The sequence below is a fragment of the Myotis myotis genome, unplaced genomic scaffold (assembly GCF_014108235.1).
Source record: "Myotis myotis isolate mMyoMyo1 unplaced genomic scaffold, mMyoMyo1.p scaffold_m19_p_12, whole genome shotgun sequence".
In the NCBI taxonomy this organism is placed as follows: Eukaryota; Metazoa; Chordata; class Mammalia; order Chiroptera; family Vespertilionidae; genus Myotis; species Myotis myotis.
The window spans coordinates 72,408,315-72,434,923 of NW_023416316.1; the positions used below are offsets into that span (position 1 = coordinate 72,408,315).

A 26,609-nucleotide genomic window follows, 5' to 3' on the forward strand; every position below is an offset into this window, starting at 1 on the left:
TTCCTGTTTGTTTCTGAATTTAATTAATACTGTGTTTAAAAAGGTAGTTTAAAAGGCAGGCTGACATCAGCAGTCTGACAGGCAGTGCACAGAGGCCCCGCCCCTCGCAGTCCCTCATCCCGCTGAGGTTGGAAGTTGTAAAAGGGGCAGAAACCGACCTTCCCGCACAGTCCAAAAGGCAGGGGCTTAACTGGTGGTCCGTGAGGTCCGAAAGGTTGGCGACCACTGGCTTACAGCGCCAGAGAAGCTCCAGCCTTGCTGTCATGTGATGGCGAGGGGCCGGCGCTGCCTTCACGACTCTGGCCTATTGGGGTGGCAGCGGCCTCTGTACGTTCCTGGGCCTCAGGGCTGCCCAGCAGCGACTCTCATTCCGGAAGGGTCCACTCTGCGCAGCTGCATGTGCTCTGCGTGGGACTGTCTGCTTATCATATTGGTAGAAGAATCCAAATGTGATTTTTAAATTTGAATAAAATACAAGAACGCTGCTTCCTGTGAAGATGCCCTTCCCTCTGGTTGGCATGTTGGGCTTCCTGTGAGGTGGAGCAGGACGGGGCGGGCACAGCCACACGCACCCAGCACCCACGGGCAGACAGCTGGCACCTCCCTGTGGGCTGTGGGCACCAGCTTGCCCAGTGGTTTGGTGCGGCCTTGTTTTTGTAGAAAGTTAAAGCCACACGTTTCTGCCCTTAGAAACCACGGGCCAAGCCAAATGGCCATGTGTGGGATTTTGGACTAAGATGGCTGGTCCCCTGGTGGCCGCGGACTCCTGCCGCTGGCTCTGAGCACCGGCCAGGCCAGCAGGCGGCAGTCAGTCCCGGAAGAGCCATCAGAACCAAGGCGCTGAGAATGGCTGGGCCGTGGGCAGTTGGCCTGTGCTGCGGCAGACGGGCACCGTCCCAGGTGTCCCTGCAGGGCGAGGAGTGGCCGGCCTGCCTGCCTGGGACCTCCTGTCTGCACGGCGGCCGCACCCAGTTACCCGGCTGACGGAGTTTCTGCAGACGGGGCGGCTTTCCTAGCTGGCCCTCCGCACCGGGGAGGCTGTGGCCAGGGCTGGCTGAGGCCCCAGGAGTCGAGTGGCCGCCAGTCAATAAGGAGACATATAAGTAAGACTAGAACTCTCCATTTTAAAGTTTCTCATATATGTATTTTTAAAGCTCCACGTTGGTAACTGGCGGGCCACCTGGGACTGATAGGATCTGGGTTAGAAACTGGCCGAGCCCGCCCCGTGCGAGCCCAGGATGGGGTGCCATGAAGGGAATCCTGCCTGCCAGACACGGGTCGTTCTCAAGGTCACGTAGTAAAAGGCAGGTGTGAATGTGAGTCCACGGCTCAGAGCTTCCCTCCCACCCAGTGCCTCCGGCCACGCAGCCCGGACGGAGAAGGCGCGGCTCCCACCCGGCTGGGCTGCATAGAGGGACGATGGGCCCCGGGACGCTGCTCTCTGAGGCCGGGAACGTGAACCTCCTCCACACGGCAGTCCCACGGGGAGCCTGGCCCACTTCCTCAGCGTATCTCTGGGGCCCACACCCCCCAAGAACACACCTGTGGCCTCAGCGCCCGGACCCTGCGCTGAGTGTAGGAAGCGCCGGGTAGGGGAGGAGGCAGCAGAGGGGCCAGGACACCGGAGGCCCCCCCAACCCCCCCAAATAGCGAAACAGCCCCGCCTGACACTGCCGCCGCCTGTCTGTGAATTGGACCTTGAAACGGGGTCACAGTGGCCAGGGCGGGATCGCGAGTTGGGGGGCAGGCTCGCTCCTAAACGCCCCGGCCCGGGCCCCTGGGACAGGGACACCGGCGTGTGTAAGTCGGGGGTCCGCAGGCTTAGCAACGGGGTGCGGGGGAGGCCTGTCCTCCGCGCGAGGGGGCCAGTGGCCGAGCGGCTGTCCCGGGAGAGGAAGGCGGCCCGGCCCTCGGAGCAGCCAGCTGGCTCCGCAGACCCTGCAACCTGTGGTCACCACGGAGGGGGCGTGGCTGTGACCGCCTGGCCGCGGGGCGCCTGAGGGCTGAGCCTGGGAAGGGGGTGCGGGCTGTGGGCAGCGCCAGGGCGGACGGAGGCGGACGGAGGCGGGAGGAGGCTCGGGTCCCCGGGACCTCGGTCTGGATGACCGGGTGTAGCTCTCACTTTACTGGAATTTAGAATCACAGCATTGAAATAACAGTCTCCGCCCTGAACGAGGTCAGAGAGGGCACCTGCCCACGTGCAGACACCCGGAACCGGAAGCTGCAGCCCGAGGCCGCCCCGGGCCCTGCCCATTCCTGACACCCATTCCTGACACCCTGGCTGGGCCCTGAGGGTTTACAGGGTGGAAGCAGAGAGAGGCCTTTGGGGGCTGACCCAGGGCCATGCTTTATAGATCTTTTCCCACCTGTTGGTGCTGAATCGAGATCCATCTGCTAACTAGTGGGTGTGAAAAAAGATTGAGGCCGGAGTTGGGTCAGGGGCCAAGGAAGCCACCAGAAAACTAGAGTTCCCAGGACTGGTGCTTCGCCTCCGAGGGGCTGCCTGGTGGGGAGGGGGCGTGGGGTGAGGGTGGGGGTGGGGGTGGCCATCACAGCAGAGGCAGAGCCCACTCTTAGAGGCTGGGCCTGGGAAGCGAGAAAAAAAGTGTGCCTGTGTGTGTGCGCGCATGTGTGTGAATGTGTGCGTGTGTGTGTGTGTGCCTGTGTGTGCGCGCATGTGCGTGCCTGTGTGTGCGTGTGTGCCTGTGTGCGTGTGCCTGTGTGTGTGCGTGCGTGTGTGCGCATGTGTGTGCCTGTGTGCGTGCCTGTGTGCCTGTGTGTGCGTGTGCGTGTGCCTGTGTGTGTGCGTGCGTGTGTGTGTGTGCATGTGTGTGCCTGTGCGCGTGCGTGTGTGTGCCTGTGTGCGTGCGTGCGTGTGTGTGCACACAGCAAGGCCAAATGCAGAAGTGACCGCGTTTCCACCTTCCGCAGACAGCTCACATAGCCCTAATCTGGTCCCTGCCAAGTGTCTTTTGAGATAAAGAGGTTCAGGGGTTTGGCTTCTCAGCCCCAAGAACTGGGGTGGGAGACAGGAAAACTCCCTGGACCTGTCCCCAGTCCCTCCTGCCCCGTCCCCACCTGGGCTCACCCAGCCTGTGGGGGGACGGGCTCTGCAGGGACCCCTGGAGGCGGGAAGTCTCAGCCCACTGCCCACCCACCGCTCCTCCTGCCCCATCCCCTCAGCCCAGGAGGTGTTTTTGCCTGTGGGGTGGTCTGGGAGGTGCAGTCGCCCGGAATCCACAGTCCCAGAAAGTTCTTTTCTGCTGAAATAGTTTTCCTGTCTCAGGAGGCCTTGGAAGCCAAAGTGTGTCCTCAGGCAGGAGAGGAGCCTTGGCCAGATTTGGGGGTGGGGTGGGGGGGTCCCGCCCTGGGTAAGCCCCCCTGCTCTACACACACACACACACAAACACACACACACCCCACACCCCACCCCCACTCTCTACCCGGCTGGGTTTCCACATTCTGGCAGCACGATTTAAGCCTCTAGGACTTTTTAACACATGTTGAAAGAGGGAGGCTCTACCAGTGGTTCTCAACCTTCCTAATGCCGCGACACTTTAATACAGTTCCTCATGTTGTGGTGACCCCCAATTTCATTGTTACAAGTTGAACATAATTAAAGCATAGTGATTAATCACAAAAACAATATGTAATTATATATGTGTTTTCCGATGGTCTTAGGCGACCCCTGTGAAAGGGTCGTTCGACCCCCAGGTTGAGAACCGCTGCTCTAGCCTAGGGAAACTTAAGGGGAAGGAACTGTAGCTTTAATAAGTCACACGTGAGGGGGCAGGCGCTGCAGCGAGGCCCCAGCACCGCGGGAGGCAGAGCCCACCGGGGCCCCTCGGCTGCGGAGGTTGCTGATCCACTGGGGCTCAGGGAGCCCAGGCCGTAATGAGAGCCTTCTTTTCCCAGGAAGCGCTGTCCGGTGCTAGCACGCAAGTCCTGAGTAAGCGGTGAGGACGCTGTGCACTCTGCTGTCCCTTACACGGGCTTGGCCTTCGTCCCTTCTCAGCGTCACGTGACAGTGAGCCTCGCGGAACGGGCCAGGGCGAGCCTTCCGTTACTTATTGGCCATCGCAGCTTTTTGGCGCACATCGGATGTGCAAACACGTGTAAACAATCTGTGAGCAAAAGGTAGGGGCCCTCCACCTGTTCACCTGTCCCTGCTCCAAACCCACTGCTGGGGGGGGAGGGAGGGGGACTGACAGAAAAGGTTCTGCTGTGCTCCAGCCAACAGGTCCGCTGGCTCCACGCACAGCTGGGAGCAGAACAGACACTGCCTTCCCACGGAACTGAGCAGCTCAAGGCTGTGGAACTCGGCCTCCACTTGATGGCTCTGGTCCGAATGTCACATGACCTGAGAGGCACTGACACAGCATCCCGAGGGTCCCCTTGTTCAGGGCCCTCCCCGACAGGAGCCAGCTGTGCACCTTCTGCGCTTGTGTCCTCTGGGCCGTGGGTAAGTTTGCTGCATGATTGTGAGAATTAAATGAATTTATGCAAAATCCTGATAACAGGGCCAGGCACCAGCTATAAAGGTATGTGTAACGTATTTAATGGTTGGTTGATTTCCTTTACTTAACACACTGCGGGCAGATCACAAGCATTCTCATGTTTTCATATTACACAGTGTACTACGTAAATGTTAAAGGCACGCCTTAAAATCAAATACCCATTGCATTTTGAAGTTATTTATTACATGTTCTTACAAGCTAATATCTTTTTAAAGTATGATACTTTGTAAAACATTTTTTGTACCCGTTCAGTAGAAACTTATCTGGCCACTGGGTAAAGCTGGCAAGAAAGCTACTGGTGCGCAATGTATTAAGCAGCCCTCTGCCCATGAGCCTTCGAGTTGTTGCCACTAGGCATCTTTGTGACACTAGGCCTGTGCGTGCGCGCGGGTGCCGTGTGCAGCCCCGGGCCCGTGCGTGTGCGCGCGGGTGCCGTGTGCAGCCCCGGGCCCGTGCGTGTGCGGGCGGGTGCCGTGTGCAGCCCCGGGCCCGTGCGTGTGCGGGCGGGTGCCGTGTGCAGCCCCGGGCCCGTGCGTGTGCGCGCGGGTGCCGTGTGCAGCCCCGGGCCCGTGCGTGTGCGCGCGGGTGCCGTGTGCAGCCCCGGGCCCGTGCGTGTGCGCGGGTGCCGTGTGCAGCCCTGGGCCTGTGTGTGCGGGTGCCGTGTGCAGCCCCGGGCCCGTGCGTGTGCGCGGGTGCCGTGTGCAGCCCCGGGCCCGTGCGTGTGCGGGCGGGTGCCGTGTGCAGCCCCGGGCCCGTGCGTGTGCGCGGGTGCCGTGTGCAGCCCCGGGCCCGTGTGTGTGCGCGGGTGCCGTGTGCAGCCCCGGGCCCGTGCGTGTGCGCGGGTGCCGTGTGTAGCCCCGGGCCCGTGCGTGTGTGCGGGTGCCGTGTGTAGCCCTGGGCCTGTGTGTGTGTGCGGGTGCCGTGTGTCTGTGGTTCCTGGATGTGCTCCCTGTGGAGGCAAACTGGAACAGGCAGGCACCTCTGAAGAACTGGATCTCTGTTACTGGATAGAGTTTATGTATATATTTAAATCTTATTTAATATTTTATTGTGGTAAAATGGACATAAAATTTACCATTTTAATCATTTTCAACTGTCCAATTCAGTGGCATTAAGTACATTCATGTTGTGCCGCCATCACCATCCATCCCCAGAACTTTTTCATCTTCCGCAACTCTGTCCCCATTAAGCACTAACCTTCCGTTTCCTCTCCCCCCCCTCCCTGCACTCCCCTCCTGGCAACCACCACTCACTCTCGGTATTTCACGAGTGGAATTATGCAGTATTTGTCCTTTGTGACCGGCTTATTTCACTTAGCAAAATGTCCTCAGGGTTCATCCATGTTGCAGCATGTTTGAATTTCGTTCCTTTTTAAAGGGTGAGTCATACTCCATTATATGTGTAGACCAATTTGTCCATTCCCTTGTCAAGGCATTTGGTCGTTTCTACCTGAGGCTCTCGGGAATAATGCTGCTGTGAACATGGATGGACAGACACCTGCGGGTCTGTGCTCAGCTCTGTGGGGCTGCGTGTGGTAGTGGAATTGCTGGATCCTGTGGTGATGCTGTTACAGCACTGTCTCCAGGACGTGAAAACTGTAAATGTTAGCCTTTTGTCTTTTCCCAACTGGTGGAAAAATAATCTGCATTTCCCAAAAGCTGTGTTAAATATTTTAAGGGTTTTAAAGTCACGTGTGTATTCCTCCTGCTGTCGATTTGTGTGCATGTTTGTATCCTGGCCAGAAAGTGTCTGTGCTGATGGCTTTTTTCTTACTGATTTACAGCAGCATTTCAGAAGTTAGAAAATTTGTTCTCTGTCCTGTGTTGCAGGTATTTCCCCCCAGTTTGTTATTTATATTTAGGTTTTTGGTTACTTTGTTTTTTGTCTGTGTGATCAATGCTATCCCTCTTCCTCTGTGGTTTCTGGGTTTTGCATCTTGCATAGAAAGGGCTTTGAGGACCGAAAATGCTGGATTCTTGAAGTCTGCAGTGATGTGGGGAGCCCTGGAATGTTCTGTCAGCCGAGGGGAACCGCAGGGAGGGTGGCCCAGCGCAGCGAGGATCTGAGGCTGCGGCGGAGCCTGTGCCCGCTCTGGGGTCCCCCGACCCCGCTGTGCTGTCGCCAGTGTGCCCTCTGCCAGCTTCCGCTCCACTACGACTCACTCGCGGAACTGTCCACTTTTCCGGATGACTTTTGTGGTTAGATTATGTAGTCATCTTACTAGGATCCTATTCAAGCCAAGCCATGTCTCCGCGAGCGTGTTGGGTCCCATCTTCCCAGGAGGCAGCCCCGGTCAGAGAAAAGGCTCCCGCCGCCGAGGAGTGGCGCAGGCGGGGCTGCCCAGCGGGCCGGCTCCTGTGCCACCACCGCGGGGACCGCGAGGCGGGGCTGTTCCTGGCGCAGCGCTGGCTGTGGGTGGCCTCGGCCCTCAGACGCTGTGCAGAGGCTGGCAGAGCAGGTGCCACCGGGTGCTGTGGACGCTTTTCTCTCTCCTGCTCCTACGTTCTGACCCCTCCTGGCACGTGGGAGACCCCCTGGGTGGTGCCCAAGGCGTCCGGAGACCCAAAAGCGAAGCAGCCACAGCGGCTTTCCAGGTGCCTGGGTGCCCAGAGGGGGCGGGCCTGTCTCCCACAGGCCTCGGACCCTGGGCACGGGGTTCCCAGTGGAGGCTGCTGGGGCGGTTTGGCCCTGCTGCTGGCTGGCTGGCACTAACCTCGTCGTCCCATAATCCTGTGGGCTTTTACATTCCCTCCTGGCCAAGTCCCTTCTCCTTCCATGGGGCCTGTGTCTGTTCTTGCCTCTGAGGAGACGGGCCTCCGTGACCCCTCTCCAGCATGGTCGGCTTTTGATGGCATTTACTGATGTCCCAGGGCAAACAGTGCAGGGGAGGGAGGAGGGTGTAGGAACAGAGAACTGCGCGCGTGGGCCAGGATCACGGTGGAAACCGCCGCGCGCCTGCCTCAGCCGCACAGGGGAGGGGAGGCAACTAGAAAGGCCCCTTGGGAGGCAGCAAACCTCGGCCTCGTGTGAGGAAGCAGGTGGCCCCGTAGCACTCGGCCAGTGAGGACCCGGGGGAGGGACTGGATGAACGGCTGTGCTCCCTGCCCCGCGTGTGCCAGCGTCGCGGCACGGACGCCTCTCCAGGGAGGATTACAAGTCTGTCTCCGAGTCCCCGTTTGAATTCGGACGGGTGAGCAGTTTCTCACACCTCCCGGAATCCTGCCAACCCAACAGCCTTACCGCATGGGGAGGCCACTGGGAGGGTTTCCACGTTGATTTATGAGACGCCCTGGCTCTTCAGAAAACTTACGAATGTGGACCTTCGGCGTCGAAGTGCAGAGGTTTCCTACGCAAGCGCCAGTGATCCTGTGGCCTGGGAGGAGCGAGGTCTGTGCTCCAGGGACAGGGGCCCGCGGCGTACACACTCCGCGGACGGATTCGGGAGAATTACGAGCATTCACCTGGCCTTCGTTTGGTTCTTCAGGAGTGAGATGGCTGGTGATCGGCAGCTTAGATCGCTTGGCAGTCGTGGAGCCCACGTAGGCCGGCCGGGCCGAGGAGCGGGGGCCATTTGTGACAGCACTCCTGGGCTGGGTAAGGGCGTAAGCGGTTACCAGGCTTTCTACTCTTCCCTGGAAAACAATCGATTTGGGTTCCTTGTCCGTTTCCCTTTCCGCACTCACCGCAGGGCTGCCTCACCCCCAGGGACAGGACGGCTCAGGTCTGCTTCGCCGCAGGGCCACCCCCTCTGCGCCATCAAGTCCCTGTGCTTCGCTCCTCCAGCTCAGCAGAAAACGTGGCTTCCTCTGTCCCTGGGCCTTTCCCATCCTGTCCCATCAGCGGGAAGTGGGGCCGAGAGAGGGGCTAATAGTGCCAATGCCACCAAGCCGTCCGTGGCCCCTCAGCAGGACTTTTCCAGAGAGAGGCTTATCTGCATGCCCTCTGCTCCTGATGCTTCTGGGTGCGATCAGAGGCCCGTGTCCCTGGTCAGGAAGCAGAGGGACATTCAGAAAGCCCACGCACGCAGTCTGGCCTCAGCCAGCAGGGCAGCCGGCCACCCGTGGAGCAGGTCAAGGCCCCTCCCAGGACCCCCGAGGAGCCTGGGCGCAAGGGCCTGGTGTCTGGGGAGGAGCAGAGTGAGCAGGAAGGTGGGCTGTGCTTTGTGGGAACAACCCACTTCACAGGGAGTGAGGCCTCCTCACGTCCTGCGGAGCCTGCCTGGCCCTGCCCCAGGGGAGGGCAGGTCCGGTGTGGCTGGTGGGAAAGACAGGGGAGACGGACGGCTGTCCCGTTCCTTCTTGGACGTTGTCAGCAAAGCCTGGGTGGGGCAGCCTTCTTGCATCTCGGAGAGGAAAGCCAGGGCGACCTCGGGACATGGTAGAGCAGCTGAATGAGCCAGCTTTCTGGGTTTCTGTGTCTGAGGCCGTCAGCTTTCTTCCTTGTTCAAGCCGCTCTTCATCGGATGCTCTGCTGGTCGAAGCGGCAGGCACCTGCCTGGCAGACACTGGGGTGGCCCCGGTAGCGCCTCCAGGTCAGCCTTGCCCTGGACAGGCAGTGCGGGCCGCAGTGCCCTCGCTCTGCAGTGAGGTCAGGGCTGAGTGGCTTTCAAGGGCCTTCGCTGTGCATTTTAGCTGGACCCCTAGTTCCTTGAACTTCTTTAAAAAAACTGAAAGAACCCAAATATCCAGACTTTCCCTAAATCCAAGGCACCTGGATGAGGAGGTGGAGCTGACCGGATGCCTCCCGGGCCGAACCTCTGCCTGGCGGCTCGTTCCTGGCGGCTGGGCTTGGGCTTGCTCAGGAGCTGAGGACCCACAAGCCATCTGTCTCTGGGTTCAAGGGGTGGGTGTGACGCCCGCCCTTGCACTGTGCAGTCCCTCCCAGAGGGATAGAGGGGCGGCCCCTGCTAACGGAGCAAGCTGCCCACCCATGCTGCGTCCTCGGTTTACAGTGGAGCCTTCCTCCCCTTGTTAGCACCTTTGTCGAATGGGAAGGGCAAGGGGGGAAGACAGAATCAGTAAACAAACCAGGACCTGGTTTCTCCTGATGAAAGCCCTCAGGAGGCTCACTCCAGCAAGGCCCTGCAGGCTGCGGGACCTTCACGGGCACAGGGCCGGGCTGCGGGGCCTTCACGGGCACAGGGCCGGGCTGCGGGACCTTCACGGGCACAGGGCCGGGCTGCGGGGCCTTCACGGGCACAGGGCCGGGCTGCGGGGCCTTCACGGGCACAGGGCCGGGCTGCGGGGCCTTCACGGGCACAGGGCCAGGCTGCGGGGCCGTCACAGGCGCCAGCTTGGTCTGCTCAGTTGCCAACACAAATGCCCAAGCCTTGGAAGAACTTAGAGCAGCGGTTCTCAACCTGTGGGTTGCGACCCCTCTGGCGGTCGAACGACCCTTTCACAGGGGTCACCTAAGACCATCCTGCATATCAGATATTTACATGACGGTTCATAACAGTAGCAACATTACAGTTATGAAGTAGCAATGAAAACAATTTTATGGTTGGGTCACAACATGAGGAACTGTATTTAAAGGGCCAGAAGGTTGAGAACCACTGACTTAGAGGAACTGTACAGGAACTGAGAAATACAACAAGAAGGCTGAGGTACAGTCAAGGCAGGAAAGAATCTTCCAGAAATGCACCTTCAAAAGCTGAGGTGGAAAACGATCTTGTTTATATTGTTTGCTGTGAAATGCAATGTGGAGAGAAACCAAGATGGCAGCATAGGTAAATGTCGGTACTCCCACAACCACATCAAAATTACCACTAAAATACAGAACAACCATCAGTCAGAACCGCCTGAAAGCTGGTGGAATGGAAGTCCTACAACTGGAGAAGTAACGAAGAAAGCACACTGAGGCCGGTAGGAGGGGGAGGCGCGGACCGGCTGTCTGACACCACAAGTGCTGTTTGTAAATCAGGAGGGAGATCGTCTGTGGAGGCTGCCCGTGAGGAGCATGGAGTCCCAGCCCCACAATAGACCCCCAGCCCAGGATCCCAGAGCTGGGAAGAGAAGTCCCCCAACTACGGCTGTAAAAACCAGCAGGGATTGTGGTTGAGTGACACACAGGCTGTTGGAGATCCAAGTGTTCCTTTTAAAGGGCCAGTGCATGAACTTATCAGGACTCCTAGCACCAGGTGGCAGCTTTAGGGGATCCAGACACATACGGGGAGGAACTGGACTGTCTGGCATTGGGCAGGAACTAGAGGACAGCTTCCTCGCGGGGGTCACTGTTCCTGCGCTGAGACCTCCCCATCTGCAGGGCTGACTGGCAGCCATATCTGAGTCTCCATCAGCCTGGAGCACACTGTGAGCTTCAACCTGAGACCCCGCCCCATTCCATTTGCAGCCCCACCCAAACTGTTTGCAGCAGCTTTTCTATAAATGGCCTGTCCTGGCTCAGGCTTCAGATTTTGCTAAAACCTCTCAAACAAGCTGCAGCTGGGGACATTGTGCCCCAAGCCTATCAACAAAAGGCCCAAGACCTGGCACCAGCAACAGCCTGCCTTGCTTCACAGCTGGGTCTTGCCTGGGTACCTCCAAGCCCAATACAAATAGCAAATAGCATCCATCTGCAGATCCCTCTGTAGCTCCTGCCAGGTGGCTCTAGGCAGTGGCTGACTTTTCACCTCCCTGGAAGCCCGAGCCAGTGCACCCAGTGGACAGTTTCAGACCATAGCAGATTACAACTCTACACATCCACAAGCAACACACTCAAGAGGCAGACTCAGCACCAAAGCCCCACTGAAGCAAGTCCTGCTCCATAGGGATATTTCCTGCCCAGCAGCTCTCCCACTGCAGTAGAAGTTGGTCCTCACAGCCAATTGGCGTGGAAGTCAACTCCTCCTAGTGATGCCAATAGCAATCAAGGCTCAACTATAAGACTTTGCACACGGCCCACAAAGGGGTGCACCTAGAGTGCCCAGCTCTGGTGATTGGGGATGCTGAGCTACTGGGCCCTACGGGACACCTACAACACAAGGCCACTCTACCAATTCCAGTAGACATAGCAGCTCTACCTAATACATGGAAATAAACACAAGGAAGCAGCCAAAATGCAGAGACAAAGACACATGTCACAGATGAAGGAAATGGAAGCAAGCAAACTACTGGATACAGAGTTCAACACCATGGTTATAAAGTTACTCAAGGAAAGTCATGAGACTTTCAAGGATCTTAGTGAGAATGTCAAAGACATGAGAAAGTTCCAGTAAGAAATTAAGCATACGATAACTGAAATAAATTTACAGGGATCCTACAGTAGAGGATTCATAGAATCAAATCAATGATGTAGAATATGAGGATGAAAAAAACACCCAATGAAAAAAGCAAAAATAAAAATACAAAAATGTGAAGATACTGTAAGGAGCCTCAGGGACAACTTCAAGCATACCAACACTCGCATTATGGGGGTGCTGGAAGGAGAAGAGAGAGAGCAAGATATTGGAAACCGATTTGAAGAAATAATGACAGAAAACTTCTCCTGCCTGGTGAAAGAAATAGACTTGCAAGTCCAGAAGCATAGAGAGTCCCAAATAAGAGGAACTCAAAGTGAAGGCCCAGACCAAGACACATCATAATTAAAATGCCAAGGGTTAAAGACAAAGGGAGAATCTTAAAAGCAGTTAGTTACCTACAGGGGAGCGCCATATGACTGTCAGCTGATTTCTCAACAGAAACTTTGCAGGCCAGAAGCAAGTGGCAAGAGATATTCAAAGTGATGAAAAGCAAGGACCTACAACCAAGACTAGGCTACACAGGAAAGCTATCAGTTAGAATTGAAGGCTAAAGAGCTTCACAGACAAGAAAAAGCTAAAGGAGGTCACCACCACCAAACTGGTGTTACGCTAAATGTTGAAGGGTCTTCTTGAAGAGGAGGAGGAGGAGTTGGAGGAGGAAAGGGAAGAGATAAAAAATGGCAACAAATACTGGTCAACAATTGAACTTAAAGATAAATGAACAAGAAATCTAGTGAACAAAATAAACTGGTGAATAAAATAGAATCAGAGTCATGGAAGCATGGAACAGACTGACGAATCTCAGAGAAGAGGGGAGGGGGATGGGAAGAGATTAACCACAGATCTTACCTGTGGACACAGACAGTAGGGTGGTGAAGGCCTGGGGCAGGGCGGGAACTGGGTGGAGGGGGGCAAAGGGGGGAAAGGGGGGACATCCGTAATACTCTCAACAACAAAGATTAAAAAAATACAGTGTGTATAGGTGTCCTCGTGAAAGCACCCCCCAGAGGGAGGCCAGTTCCAGGGGGTGCCCCTTCGCGGCGACCACACTGGCCCACAGAGGCTGGTCACAGCCTTCATGGCAGAGTCCACACCAGAGGCGTCAACGCCAGCTGAAGCGTGTGAAAGTGATGACGATGATGATGGCAGTTGTGATAAAATATTTTAACAGTACACCTTTCATACTGTAACAAAAGGAAGGCTCAGGTCAAAAGTTACTGGGATTTTCCAGATCTTCACATGGATCCATCTATCGAAACAAGTATTTACTCTGAAAGCTCAACCTCTATCGAATCCAAAAAAAATGGACTCATACTGTTCCTTTCATGGAGTCTCGAGAAAAGCATTTGGGGAGCCTCACGCAGAAAGATGAGGTTGAGTGGTAAGGGTCATTGAGGTGGAGAGAGAAGGCTGCCCCTGGGTTCCCACTGCGTCATCTCCATCCTTCCTGCTGTGGAAAAAGTCTATCTTGTTTTCATCAAGACCAGAATAGGGCCAATGTCCAGACATGTGCACCACTGGTTCAGTCCATGTCCCTGTCCTGACCTGGCTTGCTTGCTCTGTTCCTGGCTGGCGCTGTACTCGGGCCCCCAGGCAGCTGCTAGGGCCACATAGTTGCTATGGGGAGAACAAGCACACCAAAGGGGCCAGTGCCTGTTACCAGGAAGGTGGAGTGGGGGGAGAGCGAGAAAGGGGGAGGGAGGATGCTCTTTTGTTAGCTGGGATTATATTATCTTGGGTTTGGGAAGGACCAGGAGCTTTTTCAAGCTTTCCTGGGCTTGCACTAGGCCAGTGATGGTGAACCTTTTGAGCTTGGCATGTCAGCATTTTGAAAAACCCTAACTTAACTCTGGTGCCGTGTCACATATAGAAATGTTTTGATATTTGCAACCATAGTAAAACAAAGACATATTTTTGATATTTATTTTATATATTTAAATGCCATTTAACAAAGAAAAATCAACCAAAAAATGAGTTCGCGTGTCAGAGGTGTCATAGGTTCGCCATCACTGCACTAGGCCCACCCTCTAACCAATCTGCTTCCTAGATATTCTGGGGTTGTGTCCTCTATCCAATCCAATCCCTTTCCCAGGCTAGACGGACAGGCCTCTATGGTCTCGGTCCTGGCTCCCATGGCACATGTGCTCACCTCCCCCACAGTCTGGGTGAGTGGGTGGGGAGATTGAAAAGCAGGTCCTTCCTCCCTATACAGGGGAGCGTGGGGTGTGCATCCCCCTTTGGGCCAGGCTGCGACCCCCTGGGGTGCCTATGAATGCAGCAACTTCCTAGGGAGCAGGCTTATGCCACCTCATCGATCAGCCTGAATAATGTCAGGTTTCCTCTGCTCTCTCCCTTCATTAATACTTAGCCACTGATGCTGACAGCACCTCAAACAGGAGCCAAGCCTGAGGGAGCTTCAGAGATGACAATCCGCAAGTCAAAGTGGACATAAAAGTCTTTTTAAAATATATATATATATATATATATATATATATTTGATGTTTTTACAGAGAGGAAGGGAGAGAGATAGAGAGTTAGAAACATCGATGAGAAACATCAATCAGCTGCCTCCTGCACACCCGCCACTGGAGATGTGCCTGCAACCAAGGTTACATGCCCTTGACCGTAATCGAACCTGGGACCTTTCAGTCCGTAGGCCAACGCTCTATCCGCTGAGCCAAACCGGTTACGGCGGGACAGAAAAGTCTTAACTCACTTGACATGCAGAAGATACAGAAAAGAGCATACAGTCGATACAAGTTAAGAATAAACCTGAAAAGAAACAATCTTTAACTGGTGTGAAATAAATATTAACCTTGGGGTTACCAGTCCTTTATTAGAAATTTCCATTTCCAGTTCACTGAACAAGATAACTGCTGACACCCTTTCCCAGTGTCTCTGGAACGCGTCCTCGCCCTCCGGCAGCGTCTCTAGGCAACGGGGCTCTGAGGCAGCAGCCAGTGTTTAGCAACAGACTGGCTCTCCACGGTGGCCGGTGGCCGGCAGGGCCGCTCTCCCCGGCAGGCGGCATGGACCAGAGGGCCCTGTCCCTACTCACTCCTTCCCCGCGGCCTGCTCACGGGGTGCCCAAGGGACTCTCCTTGCTATAGAACTAGGAAGAGTGGCTTTATCTCAAATCCCTATGGGTTCAAAGGAACACCAACACCAATGACCTGACTTCTAACAGACCTGGGGCAGGGGCTAAATTACTTTCTAAACTGAACAGTGGTTCCTGACCCATTTCTTGGTCCAAAGACGGAGACATTTAGATAATAGCTGTGCATTTTGTTTGATAAGGGAAAAAAGGAAATAAAAATTGGTTCTCCCATCCGAGCCTTTGCTCAGTGATCCTCTGACACCCAGCTGAGCTGGTCAAGAGAATGCTGAAGGCGTAAACTCCAGGCATCAGTGGAGAGACCTGACTGAGTCTGGGCGAAGGAGCCTGTCTCCTCCTTGTGTAGAATTCTAGCAGGGCTTGCCAGGGTAGTTCCGGCTGACTGTTAGTCCTCACAGAGGGCACCCTTGCCATAGAAACCCATCGCTGCATCCCTGGCCCTGCCACCTGGGCCCACAGGGCGGTGCTCGGTCAGCGGGCCTGCGCTGGACGTGCGCGCAGCTCCGTAAGGAGCTCCCGGGCCAGTCGCCTCGATGCCGGGGCCTCCATGCCAAGACGATCCCATCTGTCCAAGGTCTGGTCAAGAAAGCCGATGGTCTCCCGGGCTGTCTCCTCAGTCTGCGCCATCTGAATGAGGACAAGAGGAGCCAAGTTAAACCCTCCCAGACACATCTCCTCCGTGCAGTGAGCCAGCCGCACCGTCCTGCGGGAGGCAGCGTCCCTGTCGGCCGTTTCCGAGGGCACCAGCGGGGCTCGCCTGCCGGGGCTGGCCTGGGCGAGAGCATTTCCGCAGGCGCACCCTCTCCTGCAAGGCCCGCACGATGTTTCCTGGGATGCTGGGCGGAGGTGGGGCTGGTGCAGCTTGGGGGTGACTTGCGGTGGGGAGCAAAGGCACACCAGGAACTGGGGCTCGATTTGCTGAAAGGCTCACTCACTAGTATGAGAATCAGAAGACGCTGCAAGGAAAACGCCACCTGTTTTCACAGGAACCGCTTCATAACGGCCTTCCTGGCCAGTGACTGGGCCCGTTTGTTTTTCACAGGCACCTAAGGTTTTAACACCTGATCCGTGAGAGAAGCAGGAATCACAGGAATTGTTAGTTCTGCTAAATACGGCCTCAAGAGATTGAGTTGTTGGTGCCCGTAAGTGTTTTCCTGAGAATGTCACTTCAGCAAAAGGGGCAGGGCAAGAATCTTACAATTTAGCTGCACAGAGAGTTTACTGTGGCTTTTTAGACACAAGCCACACTGAGCAGCTGTCTGCTTGGTATTACAGTCGTCTATGTATGTGTGTGTGGGTGTCAGTTTATAGAGAGTCCCCAACAAATGGTTAACAGCCACAGCAGCAGGGACAGCTTCCTGGCCTCCACACTGACTGTCCTCAGGCGCGGGGTGAGCTCCGAGTGGGACACGAGGCAGAGGTGAGCCTTGGGCCAGCGCTGGTTTTTCTCGGGGTTAGTCCAGGGCACATCCAGGGTGCACGCTGTCCACCACTTATCCATGTTGATGTTGACCTTGGCCACCTGACTGAGGGAGTGGCTGAAAAGTGACTGTTACACCTGACTCCGGGCCAAGCTCTGTACACATATTTCTTCTCTCTCGGCTCCAGAGGGTTGGAAGCACAGTAAGTGAGGTGTGCATGTTACGGAAGTACACAGCAGGTCACCGTGATGGGGCCCCGAGGAGATGGCACCCCCACTCGACAACACATCCTCTTCCGCTCTTGGCCACGCCCCGGCTCTGGGAGATGGCCCACCACTCCCACGGCTCTTTCACGGGACTGAGGAGAGCCTCTCAGGTTCTGGGCGGCCCGCGTGTCACTGTGACCTCCATCACGCTCACGCTCACGCTGACGCAGCCTTCCCAGAGGGCACGGGACCTCTGGCGCTGGAACAGCCCTTCTTGACTGTTGGCTGCGGTGTGCTTCAGTTTGTGAAAACTCACCAAGCTTTACATTTCATTATGTATATTTATGGCAACAACAAGCAAAACCAAACTTTTTTTGAATAGCATTTTCATCATAGTAAAATAAACATAAAATTTGCTATTTTAACCATTTTTAAGTGTGTTATCCAGTGGCTTGAGTCCATTCACAGTGCTGTACAACTGTCACCCCAGCCACTCCCAGAGCTCTTCCTTATCCCACACAGGCACTGTGCCCCCGAAACACTGACTCCCTGTCCCTCCCCCCAGCCCCCGAAAACCCCTACATTCTGTCTCCGTGACTCTGCCTGTTCTAGGTACCGTGTGTAAGTGGAATCATATAATATTTGTCCTTTTACTTCACTTAGCGTGATGCCCTGGAGGTATATCCACGTCTCAGCACATGTCAAAGTGCCATTTTTAAGGCTGAGCAGTCCATTGTGGGTACAGACCACGTGTCGGTATCCGTCACCGGCTAATGGGCGTTGGGGTTGTTTCCATTGGGCTGTTTCGCTGATCACAGCCGTCCTCCTGGGTGTGAGTGGTGTGCTTTTGGTTTGCATTTCCCTCACAGCAAATGATATTGCGCACTTTCTTATGTGCTTAGTGGTCGTTTGTACATTTTCTTTGGAGAAATGTCTATTCAAATCCATTGCCCATTTTTGAAATGGGCTGTTTGTGTGTGTTAAGTTGTAAGAACTCCCTATGTAGTTTAGACACCAACCCTTATCGGATATGTGATTTCCAAATATTTTCCTTTATTTGTGAGTTGTCTTTGATGCACAAAAGCTTTTAATTTTGATGAAATTCAATTTGCCTGTTTTTTTTCTCTTGTTGTCCGTGCTTTTATTGTCATTTTCTAAAACAGCACTGCGCAAGCCCACGCCAGGGACTGCTCCTCACCCTCCACCCTCGGGAGCCTGGCGGGGCTTGGGGACGGCCCTGTGTATTAGCCATGGCTTCTCTGCACGGGCACCGCACATCCTCCCGTGGCCTGTTCCTCGGGAATCCTGGGGAGGAGGGGCTGCACCGCTGAAAGGAGAGCAGCTGGGCGACAGGAGACCTCGCTTTTCCCCTGCGCCTGGGAGAAGTCACCTCCTTCCTCTGAGCCTCCATTGTCCCTTCTGTGCCATGGTGTTGCCAGGGCAGGCTATAGGGCTTGTTCCCGCTGCCCGCCTCCTATCCGCCATACATGTGTGGACAGCATCCTGGTACACACACCCTTCAAAGGCCAGGCCCTTGGGCGAAATACAAATGAAAATTAGAATGCTAAAAAAGGGGACACTTACGTGGCTGATGACTTCCCGGGCAATTGTGTGGCCTGCAGGCGCCCAGAGCAGGAAGTTCAGGAGGAGGTGCCTGATCAGCCGCCCACCGGCCAGCGGCCTGGGGGCCCCGCCTGGGCGCTCTCCAGCTGCTGCCTGCAGATCCCTGGCCGCCAGGGTCGGGCTTCTGAGCAGCTTCCGGAGGTGGCCGAGCACTGCTTTCACCTCTGCCTGGGGGTGTCATTTCAAAGGGGAGAGGTTAGGAAGCACTGGGACACACAGATCTGGGGTCTGTCTGGTACTTGGAGGCATCCCTCAGAGAGAAGAGGACCAGGGCCTGAGGGAGGGCGGAGGGAGGCCGCCCATGTCTGGGTTCCCACGTCGCTCCAAACAAACCCAATGGGCGTAATGGAATTTTCTTGACTTTCTTTCGTCTTGCTCACTAAGCAGCTGGGCACCAGGCCAGGACCTGACCTTTTCTTGTATGAAAAGAAACAGAGAAAAGTCCTTAGCAGAATGCAGTCAGGTTTTATATTGTGGGGAAAGAACAAAAGGCTCCTTGAGGACTTGCTCACTATCACGGCCACAAATCAGCTGGAGCCCATGCGCCCAGACTCCGCCGGGCCTGTCTGAGGAGGAGCTGTTCCCCTGGCCATCTCTGGGCGCAGGGTGGGGGAGGACACACACACGCACACACACAGTTTTGTTCTAGGCGCTGGACCATCTGTTCATACATGTTTAAAGCCCAAGAGGAGGTCACGAGTCTGTGGCATCCACATACTAAAGGTGATTGTTATAGGTCTGGGGTTATTTTTGCATTAAAGTATTGATTTCATGCTGAGACTTCTGCATGCTATGGGAATGGTACATCAAGTTGTGACTTGGAAAAGAAGGAAAAACGGATAGCCACGGACCCAAAATGCCACATAGAACTCATCAACAGCTAAGTTTCAAACGAAAGAATACTTAGGCCTATTCTGAGAATTCCCACGACCAATTTTATGGGTTTAGTGTGAGCCCCCTTTCTGGATGTTAAGGCTCCTTCAATGAAGGCTGTCATAAACTCCAGTGCACGAGGTGCCGTGAGCAACCGTGACAATCCGAGACCGTGAGAAACCGCACCGGCTCTTCCCCGAGCGGCAGTGCCTGCGGGAGAGGCACTCCGGCCGCCTCCCTTCTGGTGGCTGCGCCTGGCCGCCCTGGGAGGTCTGCAACACTGCAGCCTTCGTGCCTGCCTCCTTGCTGGCACCCCCATCCTAGCCTGCCTTTCTGACATCCCCCAAACGAAGCTTTCTAATTGTTTCGGGAGAAAGAGATAAACTTTCTTTTCTAAGTATTGCTTCTTATTTTGCATTATGAAAATTTATATATGCTCACTGTAGAAAATCTAACAAAAAAGTAAAAAGAGAAAATTAAAATGACCTATAATGCTACCAGCTAAAAAGACTCATTGTTAAAACCACGGTTATTGCCTCCTCATCCTTTCTCTATGCATTCATGCTTTTTCTACGCATCCTTTTTCTACGCATGTGAACACAGCACTCACTGTCACAATAGTTTGTATCTTACAGTTTCTCTTCACAATGCACTTGAAGCAGCTCACCAGACCTACAGCACATATTCTTGGGGAACATGATTTTTCATGGTAGAATGCTACCCTGTAGTTGGAATATACCATAATATTTAGCCAGTATCCTTACTGTTGAAAGTTTAGGCCACTTCCAGTTTTTGCAATTAAAAACGATGCTGTGAGATTATTCTTGATGATTATATTTGTATGATCCCTGATTCCTTAGGGTAACTCCTAGGAACGGAACGACAGGGTTGGAGCATGAACCCCCCCTAATCCTAAGGGTAGACAAACACAAACCTCTCCTGTTTTTATCGTGACCAGGACCCTGGTGGCGGGAGTGCATCCCGGGCAGACAGTTATTCCTGCTTCTCGACCTTGAGCCTCCAGGATGGCCGGCAGCGGCAAGGCTCGGCCACAGGGCACGCTGTGCGCGGGCAGCACCTGCGACTTGTGCCTTCTAAGGCTCCATCGCTCTCAGCCACTGCGCTTTCAAAGGCGGTTCACAGTCTGTTTCCCAAGTCCCCGACCGCCTGACCATGGGAAGGATTAAACTCATGGAACCTGGGGAGCAGGAGGCACGGCTACTAGTTAAGGAGGGAAGTGGGGCCGCCCACTCCTGCCACGTCACACACACCAGCGCCTCCGGTGGGGCACCCAGGAGGAAGGCTTCACTCCCCGGGGACGGGGCCCTGACAGCACAGCCAAGAAGGATGCCAATGGAGCACTGCAGAGAAAACTACGCGTAGGAAAGGACCAAGCTGACAAGTAGAAAGATGTGCCAACGCAAAACTTTCTAGAAAGTAAATCTTATAGGACAGTTTATTTCTCCATGTTAAGCAAAATAAGCCAGTCAGAGAAAGGTAAGTATCACATGATCTCACTCATATGTGGAATATAATGAACAAAAACTAATGAACAAAATAGACCGAGAGACATAGAAGCATAGAACAGACTGCAGAATCTCAGAGGGAATGTGGGGAGGGTGGGTGGGAAGAGATTAACCAAAGAATATACATGCATATATGCATAACCCACGGACACAGACAATAGAGTGGTGAAGGCTGGGGAGGGTTGGGGGCTGAGTGAAAAATGGGGAGAAAAAAGGGGACATATGTAATACTGTCAACAGTAAAAAAGAAAAAAAGAAAGTGAAACTCTTCTTATGATCAACATGGAATTTGACACAGAACCTACCAGCTTAGCTTACACAGAATAAAATAAAGTGTATATATAAAAGGGCTCCAGAAACGAATAGGGCTTCATATATTTTAATTATTATTAAAAATAAGATGAAGAGTGCTCGCTTTGGCAGCACATATACTAAAAATAAGATGATGGAAACAAATTAAAAATTTCCTTAATTAGTTTAATGTGATATTTTAAGAGGGAAGAAATAGGCTTTCTCTCTAATCAGATAGCAATCCTCAATTTCATATGTGGATTGTGTTAATTTCTAAATAGTGTTCTATTTTTTATCCAAAATATATTATCACCAAATTTCAGCTTTTTGAATCCCAAACTCTTTTCTTCCCACTGCACGCAAGCCTCTGACCAAGTCAAATATCAGACGTCCCTGCCCCGTCTGCGATGCTCGAATGACAGAGGACATCAAGCCACGGCAGTGCGCTCCGCCTAATGAAGCCTGCTCCCTTTAATTATTAAAATCAGCAAGAAGCGCTGGCAGTTGAAGTTTTAAAAACCAACAAATAAATGTTTGCGAGGCAGGTGCCAATGCCTTTCATCAAAGCACTGCTTCCTGCAATTATTATATTCCACATAAAAAACCACGCTGTTGCCACAGACCTTCGCCAGGCCTGTGTTTAGCTGCCCTGTCATTTAGGAAATGACCGAGGCCCTTTTCAGAAGCAAAGTGGTTAATAGCATGTGCTTACTTAGTAAGGCTTCTAAACAAAGCTGCCATGTGAGGACTGCTGACGGGCCCAGGAAAGCAGGAAGCGCAGACGGAAGCAGCACAGCCAGGCCGCTGGTCAGAGGACAGAGCTCCTCAGACGACTGGCCAGACTCTGCCTGGCATCCCCTGGGCCAGGGGGCTGAGCCAGCAGAGAAGAGGCCTGGCACAGCCTGCACTCCTCCCCTCGGTGCCGCCAGAGCAGAGGGTGGTGGCTGGACCCAGGAAAGCACCTCCCCCAGGGGACATCCAGGCGCTGCCAAAGGGAACCGGGAGCACTCACACTTGGGTACCTGGGGTTACTGGAAGCCAAGCCCCTTGCTGGGCCCCTTCCTGTCGGATCCTTCCAGCTCAGGAAAGACCCACCCTGGATGCCACCCACACTGCGTACCGCCACCCACCATGGTCTGTGCTCTCGGCTGGCTCCCGTCACGTGGGCTGTAGGTGAATGCCAAGAGCCACAGCAAGGCCTCGGGGGGTTCGGCTCCTGACAGCAGTAACTGCTCAGCCACCGTATCAGCCCATCCTCCAAAGCGAACGAACAAAAACCAGCTCTCAAAGGGGCCTCCGCAGGACCTGGAACAGAACCAGACACATGGCAGCCAGGCGACCTGGCTTCTTTCCCTTTTGGTTCTTAAGCGACGTAATGTTTGCGAGCGGCCTGCTCACACTGTTCTCACCCGCTAGAGCACACAGGAGTCCGAGCCAGCCTCAGAAAACCAGCTCCCGGGCCGCCTGCGCCCCCAGGGCCCTCACAGGCATGCCTCAAGGCCCAGGGCCCGAAGAACCCAGACACCGAAGTCCTCCCATCCAGGAACCGTGAGTGAGCCCAGCCCGCGGAGAAGGAAGGTTCTGGCCCGTGACAGCAGGAATGATGCAAGATGAGAACCTTCTGCCTGCGGAGCGGGCTCCCGGCCACAAGCAGCCCCGGGTGCCCCCAGGCGAGAAGCAGACCAAAGGGGCACAGGCAGAAACGTGCTGCTGCTTTTCTGACAAAACACGGGGCTCTGGACGATACCCTGGCAATTATGAATTTTTAATGAGCTGTATATGGCCTCCTTTTCTGTCAGCGCAGGCCTCAGAGCTGAGAGGTTCCAGCCTCTGTGAGTGTGAGGCCATTCTTGGGCTCACTGAGAACTGGGCGCTGTGACAGCCGTTAAAGTCAGCTCAAGGTGAGGACCCACAGTTCACAGGGGCAGCGTCAGCGGGTTAACAGCGCCCCTGGAAATTGGAGTGGGGCAGCCGGGGCAGTGCAGTGAGAGCTCTCCTGGCCGCTGCTGAGGAAATGCTCTGAAGGCAGCTCCCAGGACAATGGAGTGAGAGGAAGGCAGCATTGTCTCACTCCTTCCCATGGGGAGAGCAGCTGCTCCCTGGTCCTGCTAGTGGTGGCTGCAATATGCACCCAGAGCAAGGAAGAGGCCCAGGGTCCCTCCCAGCAGACCTCCTGGGCAGTGAGCTGAGCAGGGGGCTCACATGCTCCCTGCTCCCAGGTGGGCTGCACGCTCGGATCACGGGCCGGGCCATTCTCCCTGTGTCCCACCAGCACCTATGCAAGGTAGTCCGTGTGGGCTGAGAAAGTGCCAGCCTGAGAAGGACCCTCCCTGCAGGTGGATCCCGAAGTCTAGCTAAGGCAGATCCAGGTCAGGCAGGCGTCTGGGGGGTGTGGAACCTGAGCTCCGTTCTTCAGCAGAGGCGACCAGAACGGGTGCGGGGAGGGCTGCCAGGTGTGGCGGGCATTGCGGTGGCCACACTGGAATCCCTGCTTGGCCACCAGTCCTTGTCTCTTCTGTCGGGGAGTCTGGGTGGAGGGCAGGGAGTGCTGGCCTCGGGAGTGACAGGAGCACTGCGGGTCGCCTGTGATGCTCAGTGACAGGTTACAGGGAATCCCAAGTTGGAAAACTGGCAAACGGTGCAAATGAAGGCAGCCTTAAAGGCTAGTGAGACAATGAATAAAATACACTCTAAAAGCCAGGAATTTAGGAGGAAGCTGAAGGGTGTTATGTTACAAAGAACATAGAGCCTAAAGTGAATGCTTCTAGGACAGTAACACATACAAGAAGGTACTTAATATCATGACGCTAGGGCGGATGTTTGCATTTTAGATGAGATACTTATTACAGAGGAGGAAAAGGAAACGCTGCACCGCGTGCAGGAGCGGTTTAGAACTCCTTCCTTGGGGAGAAGAAGAGCACAGGACCAGCGAGGCCCCTCTGCACAGCCAGGAGCCCGCAGCCGCGGCAACGCTTTCCTCTAGTATCTATTCTCTTGCTCATGCGTGTAGAACCTTACGCTGCCGAGGCTTTACACATGCATGCGTGTGCTTGCGTTCGGATGGTCACAGACCGACAACGCCGTTCCATCGGCCCTGTGAAGGGAAGGGAAGGACCCGGGGAGACCACAGGTGAGGCCGACCTGGGGTCGTCAGTGTGTGCTTACCCGTGAGTCTGGTCTTCCACCGATTCTCTGAGCATTTCAGAAATACGCCTCAGTGGCTGGTGCCGCAGTGCCTGTGGGATGTCTGTGGGCGGAAGGAGAACAGAGGGGAATGGAAGACAAGTTCAGCCTCCCGGCGGAGTCCCTGCAGCTAGGCGGGAAGAGTTCGGGGGACGGCCATCTTTTCTCCTGGCCCGTGGATCCCACCCCACGGCTCTGCTGTTCCCAGGGAGAAAGATCCGTCAGTCACACAAGCTGTGCCGCAGGGGCTGAACCCGGCCGTGGAGTCTGCAAAGCCCCCGCAGCCCGAGGCCTGGCAAGCCCAGCTGGGAGGTCCAGGCTTTCTCTTTTCTGCCGACCTGTCCCCTCCTCGATCGCTAACAATGTGATTTCAAAATATGTGGAGACTAAAACACCGTTGAAAAGGAATTGGGCCTGGGCTGCCCAACTCTTGCTATGATTGTGATGAATTCCGAATATGATTACAGGGTATAGTAAAGAAAAGGCCAGGAAAATATATACAAACAAATGTCTTTTCTTGAGTTAGTTTTTCTGGTTTCACAATTATCCTGTGATTTTTAAACACATCTGAGTCGGTATGTATCTGCAGTTTGAAACAACATCTGAAAAAGGTTACCATATTTGCATGTAGTGAAAGATTCTATAAGTAAATACATGAGGAAGATAACGTAAGTGACAGTAACCACTGCTGCTCCACAAATGTTTCGGATTAAAGGCTCATGTATTCTCTCCCTTCCTCCTCTGAACTCCCTACTCTGGGTGTGCAGCCTTTGACGGCGTTTTCATTGTCTTCCTGTATCAGTTGTTTAGGTAGGTACTTTAGTCCCCTCAACTTTCAGCTCCTGGAGCGTCAGGGCTCATCAGTGATCCATCTTTTATGCCCCATAGCACTTTACAGCGGGCATAAAATCAATTTCTGACAAATAGAAGATTCTACTATTAAAAACACTTCAATTTGTGAACATATAGCGCTGTTGGTTTTTTTTTCTTTTTCTAAAATATGCAGAAAACTGTTCTAGAAACTAGCATAAGAGGCTCTTGTACTTCTGCCTGAATTTACTTATTTTGGACATAAATCCAGGACAGTCACACCAAGGAGAAGGGAGTAGGCTGGGTCCAGGCCCGTGTGCCACCGGGATCTTTTGCTTACAGATTCCCTACGTAAAACGAACAACTCCAGTACTGTTCCTGGAGCTCATGGGCTTCTCACGCAGGCGGCCTTAGGCTGTGGTACCTGACGATAGCTGTGCGGTGTAGCCCTGGGAGGTGAATTACTGACTTTTCTGCCTTGTTATTAGTCTTCCCATCGTGTTTCCACAGGTTACATTTCACAAAGCTGTTCCCAGACCCGGCAGGCCCATCCCGCCTCCAGCTCCAGCCTCTGAGGAGACAGTGTCGGGTGGGTCACCTTGGACGAGAATCTACCATTTAGAAAAAAGGAAGAGGAAGCCGACTTTATAAAATGCTGTGAAACTCTGAAACATCTACTGTCCTTAAATGAATCTACTTACCCAAGTCTCAGGGAAAAGGCAGGCCAAAATGGCGTGAAAAGGAAGTGTTATGGATTCTTTTCTTCTTCCCTGTCTCTCCCTCCCACTGGCAGGTAAGATGCCTTTTCCAGCACGCGGCGCCTGTGCTGCCTCCCCCTCAGATTTCAGGCTTTACTCTACTGAAATGTTTGCTAAACATGCGCTCACAGGTGCCTTAAGGACCAGCACCAGTTGACTTAAGGATGGAACCGTCACTTGCCCAGCTGATGAGGCCTCTGGGAGAGGGAGTCAGAGAAGGCTGTTGTCTGACGCTCCCCGAATTCCTCCCAGGCCTCCCTGGCTTGGTTAGGAGAAATTTCCCCAAAATTTCCTAGGCTTCATTCATCCTTTTATCTTTCCTTTTCCAACAAGGGGGATAGAGTAGAACGAACGAAATACAAATAAATGCACTGTTGTATTCTAACTCAGCCAAGTCTTAGCTTGTTCCTGGCATCTAGGTGGGCCTGGCTGGCACCAGAGGACTGTGGTATCCGGGGCAGACTATCAAAACTTAACAAGAGGCCTTTTTTCTCATGCTGTTTTCTTTCTTTTGGTAAATGATCCTAACAGGGAAGTCAAGCAACTTGTCATGACAAAATCCACAGACTGAGACCCTGAGAGCGGACTGGGCGCTGAGATGAGGGTCCCTCTCCCCTGTTTCCTAGGGAGGAAGGGGGGGGGGGTGCTTCGGAAACCACATCATACCTTTCGGATGCTGGAGTAGCGCCATGACCAGAGATGGAGGAGCATAAGGAAAGTAGGTCTTGAGTGCAAACTTCAGCTGCAATAGAATAAAAAATTCAAAACCGCATGAACATCAGGACCGGAAGGAGCGTTAAGAAAATACAAAGGCTCGCACCCTCTGCCCAAAAGGACCCACTAGTACTAACGTGGTCAAATGTTTTCTTTTATTTAAAAAAAAAAAGATGCTCCCAGCAATCTTGTAAATACACTCTAGAAAAATAAACCTTTTAAAGAAGCCATCTGGGGCTTAAGGAAAATAAAGTTCTGCTCCTGATGTGTTTATGTAAGTTCTTTACCTCACATGGGCCTGATTATACACAGGACTCTTCTATGTAAGTGAG

At 54.0% G+C, this 26,609-nt stretch overlaps 1 protein-coding gene across 2 annotated transcripts in view; it reads right to left on the minus strand.

Moving 5' to 3' along the window:
* Nucleotides 1–14,556: 14,556 nt before the first annotated feature.
* FANCC (FA complementation group C) overlaps nucleotides 14,557–26,609 on the minus strand; it is a 268,319-nt gene continuing 256,266 nt past the window's right edge. For both annotated transcript variants that reach the window (XM_036331404.1, XM_036331406.1), the window contains 5 exons: nucleotides 26,230–26,305; nucleotides 23,978–24,059; nucleotides 21,943–22,117; nucleotides 18,084–18,290; nucleotides 14,557–15,499 (listed from right to left, as the gene is read on the minus strand). In XM_036331404.1, the coding sequence (XP_036187297.1) occupies nucleotides 15,344–15,499; nucleotides 18,084–18,290; nucleotides 21,943–22,117; nucleotides 23,978–24,059; nucleotides 26,230–26,305 (696 nt within the window). In that variant the 3' untranslated portion in view covers nucleotides 14,557–15,343. The remainder of the gene's footprint in view (nucleotides 15,500–18,083; nucleotides 18,291–21,942; nucleotides 22,118–23,977; nucleotides 24,060–26,229; nucleotides 26,306–26,609) is intronic.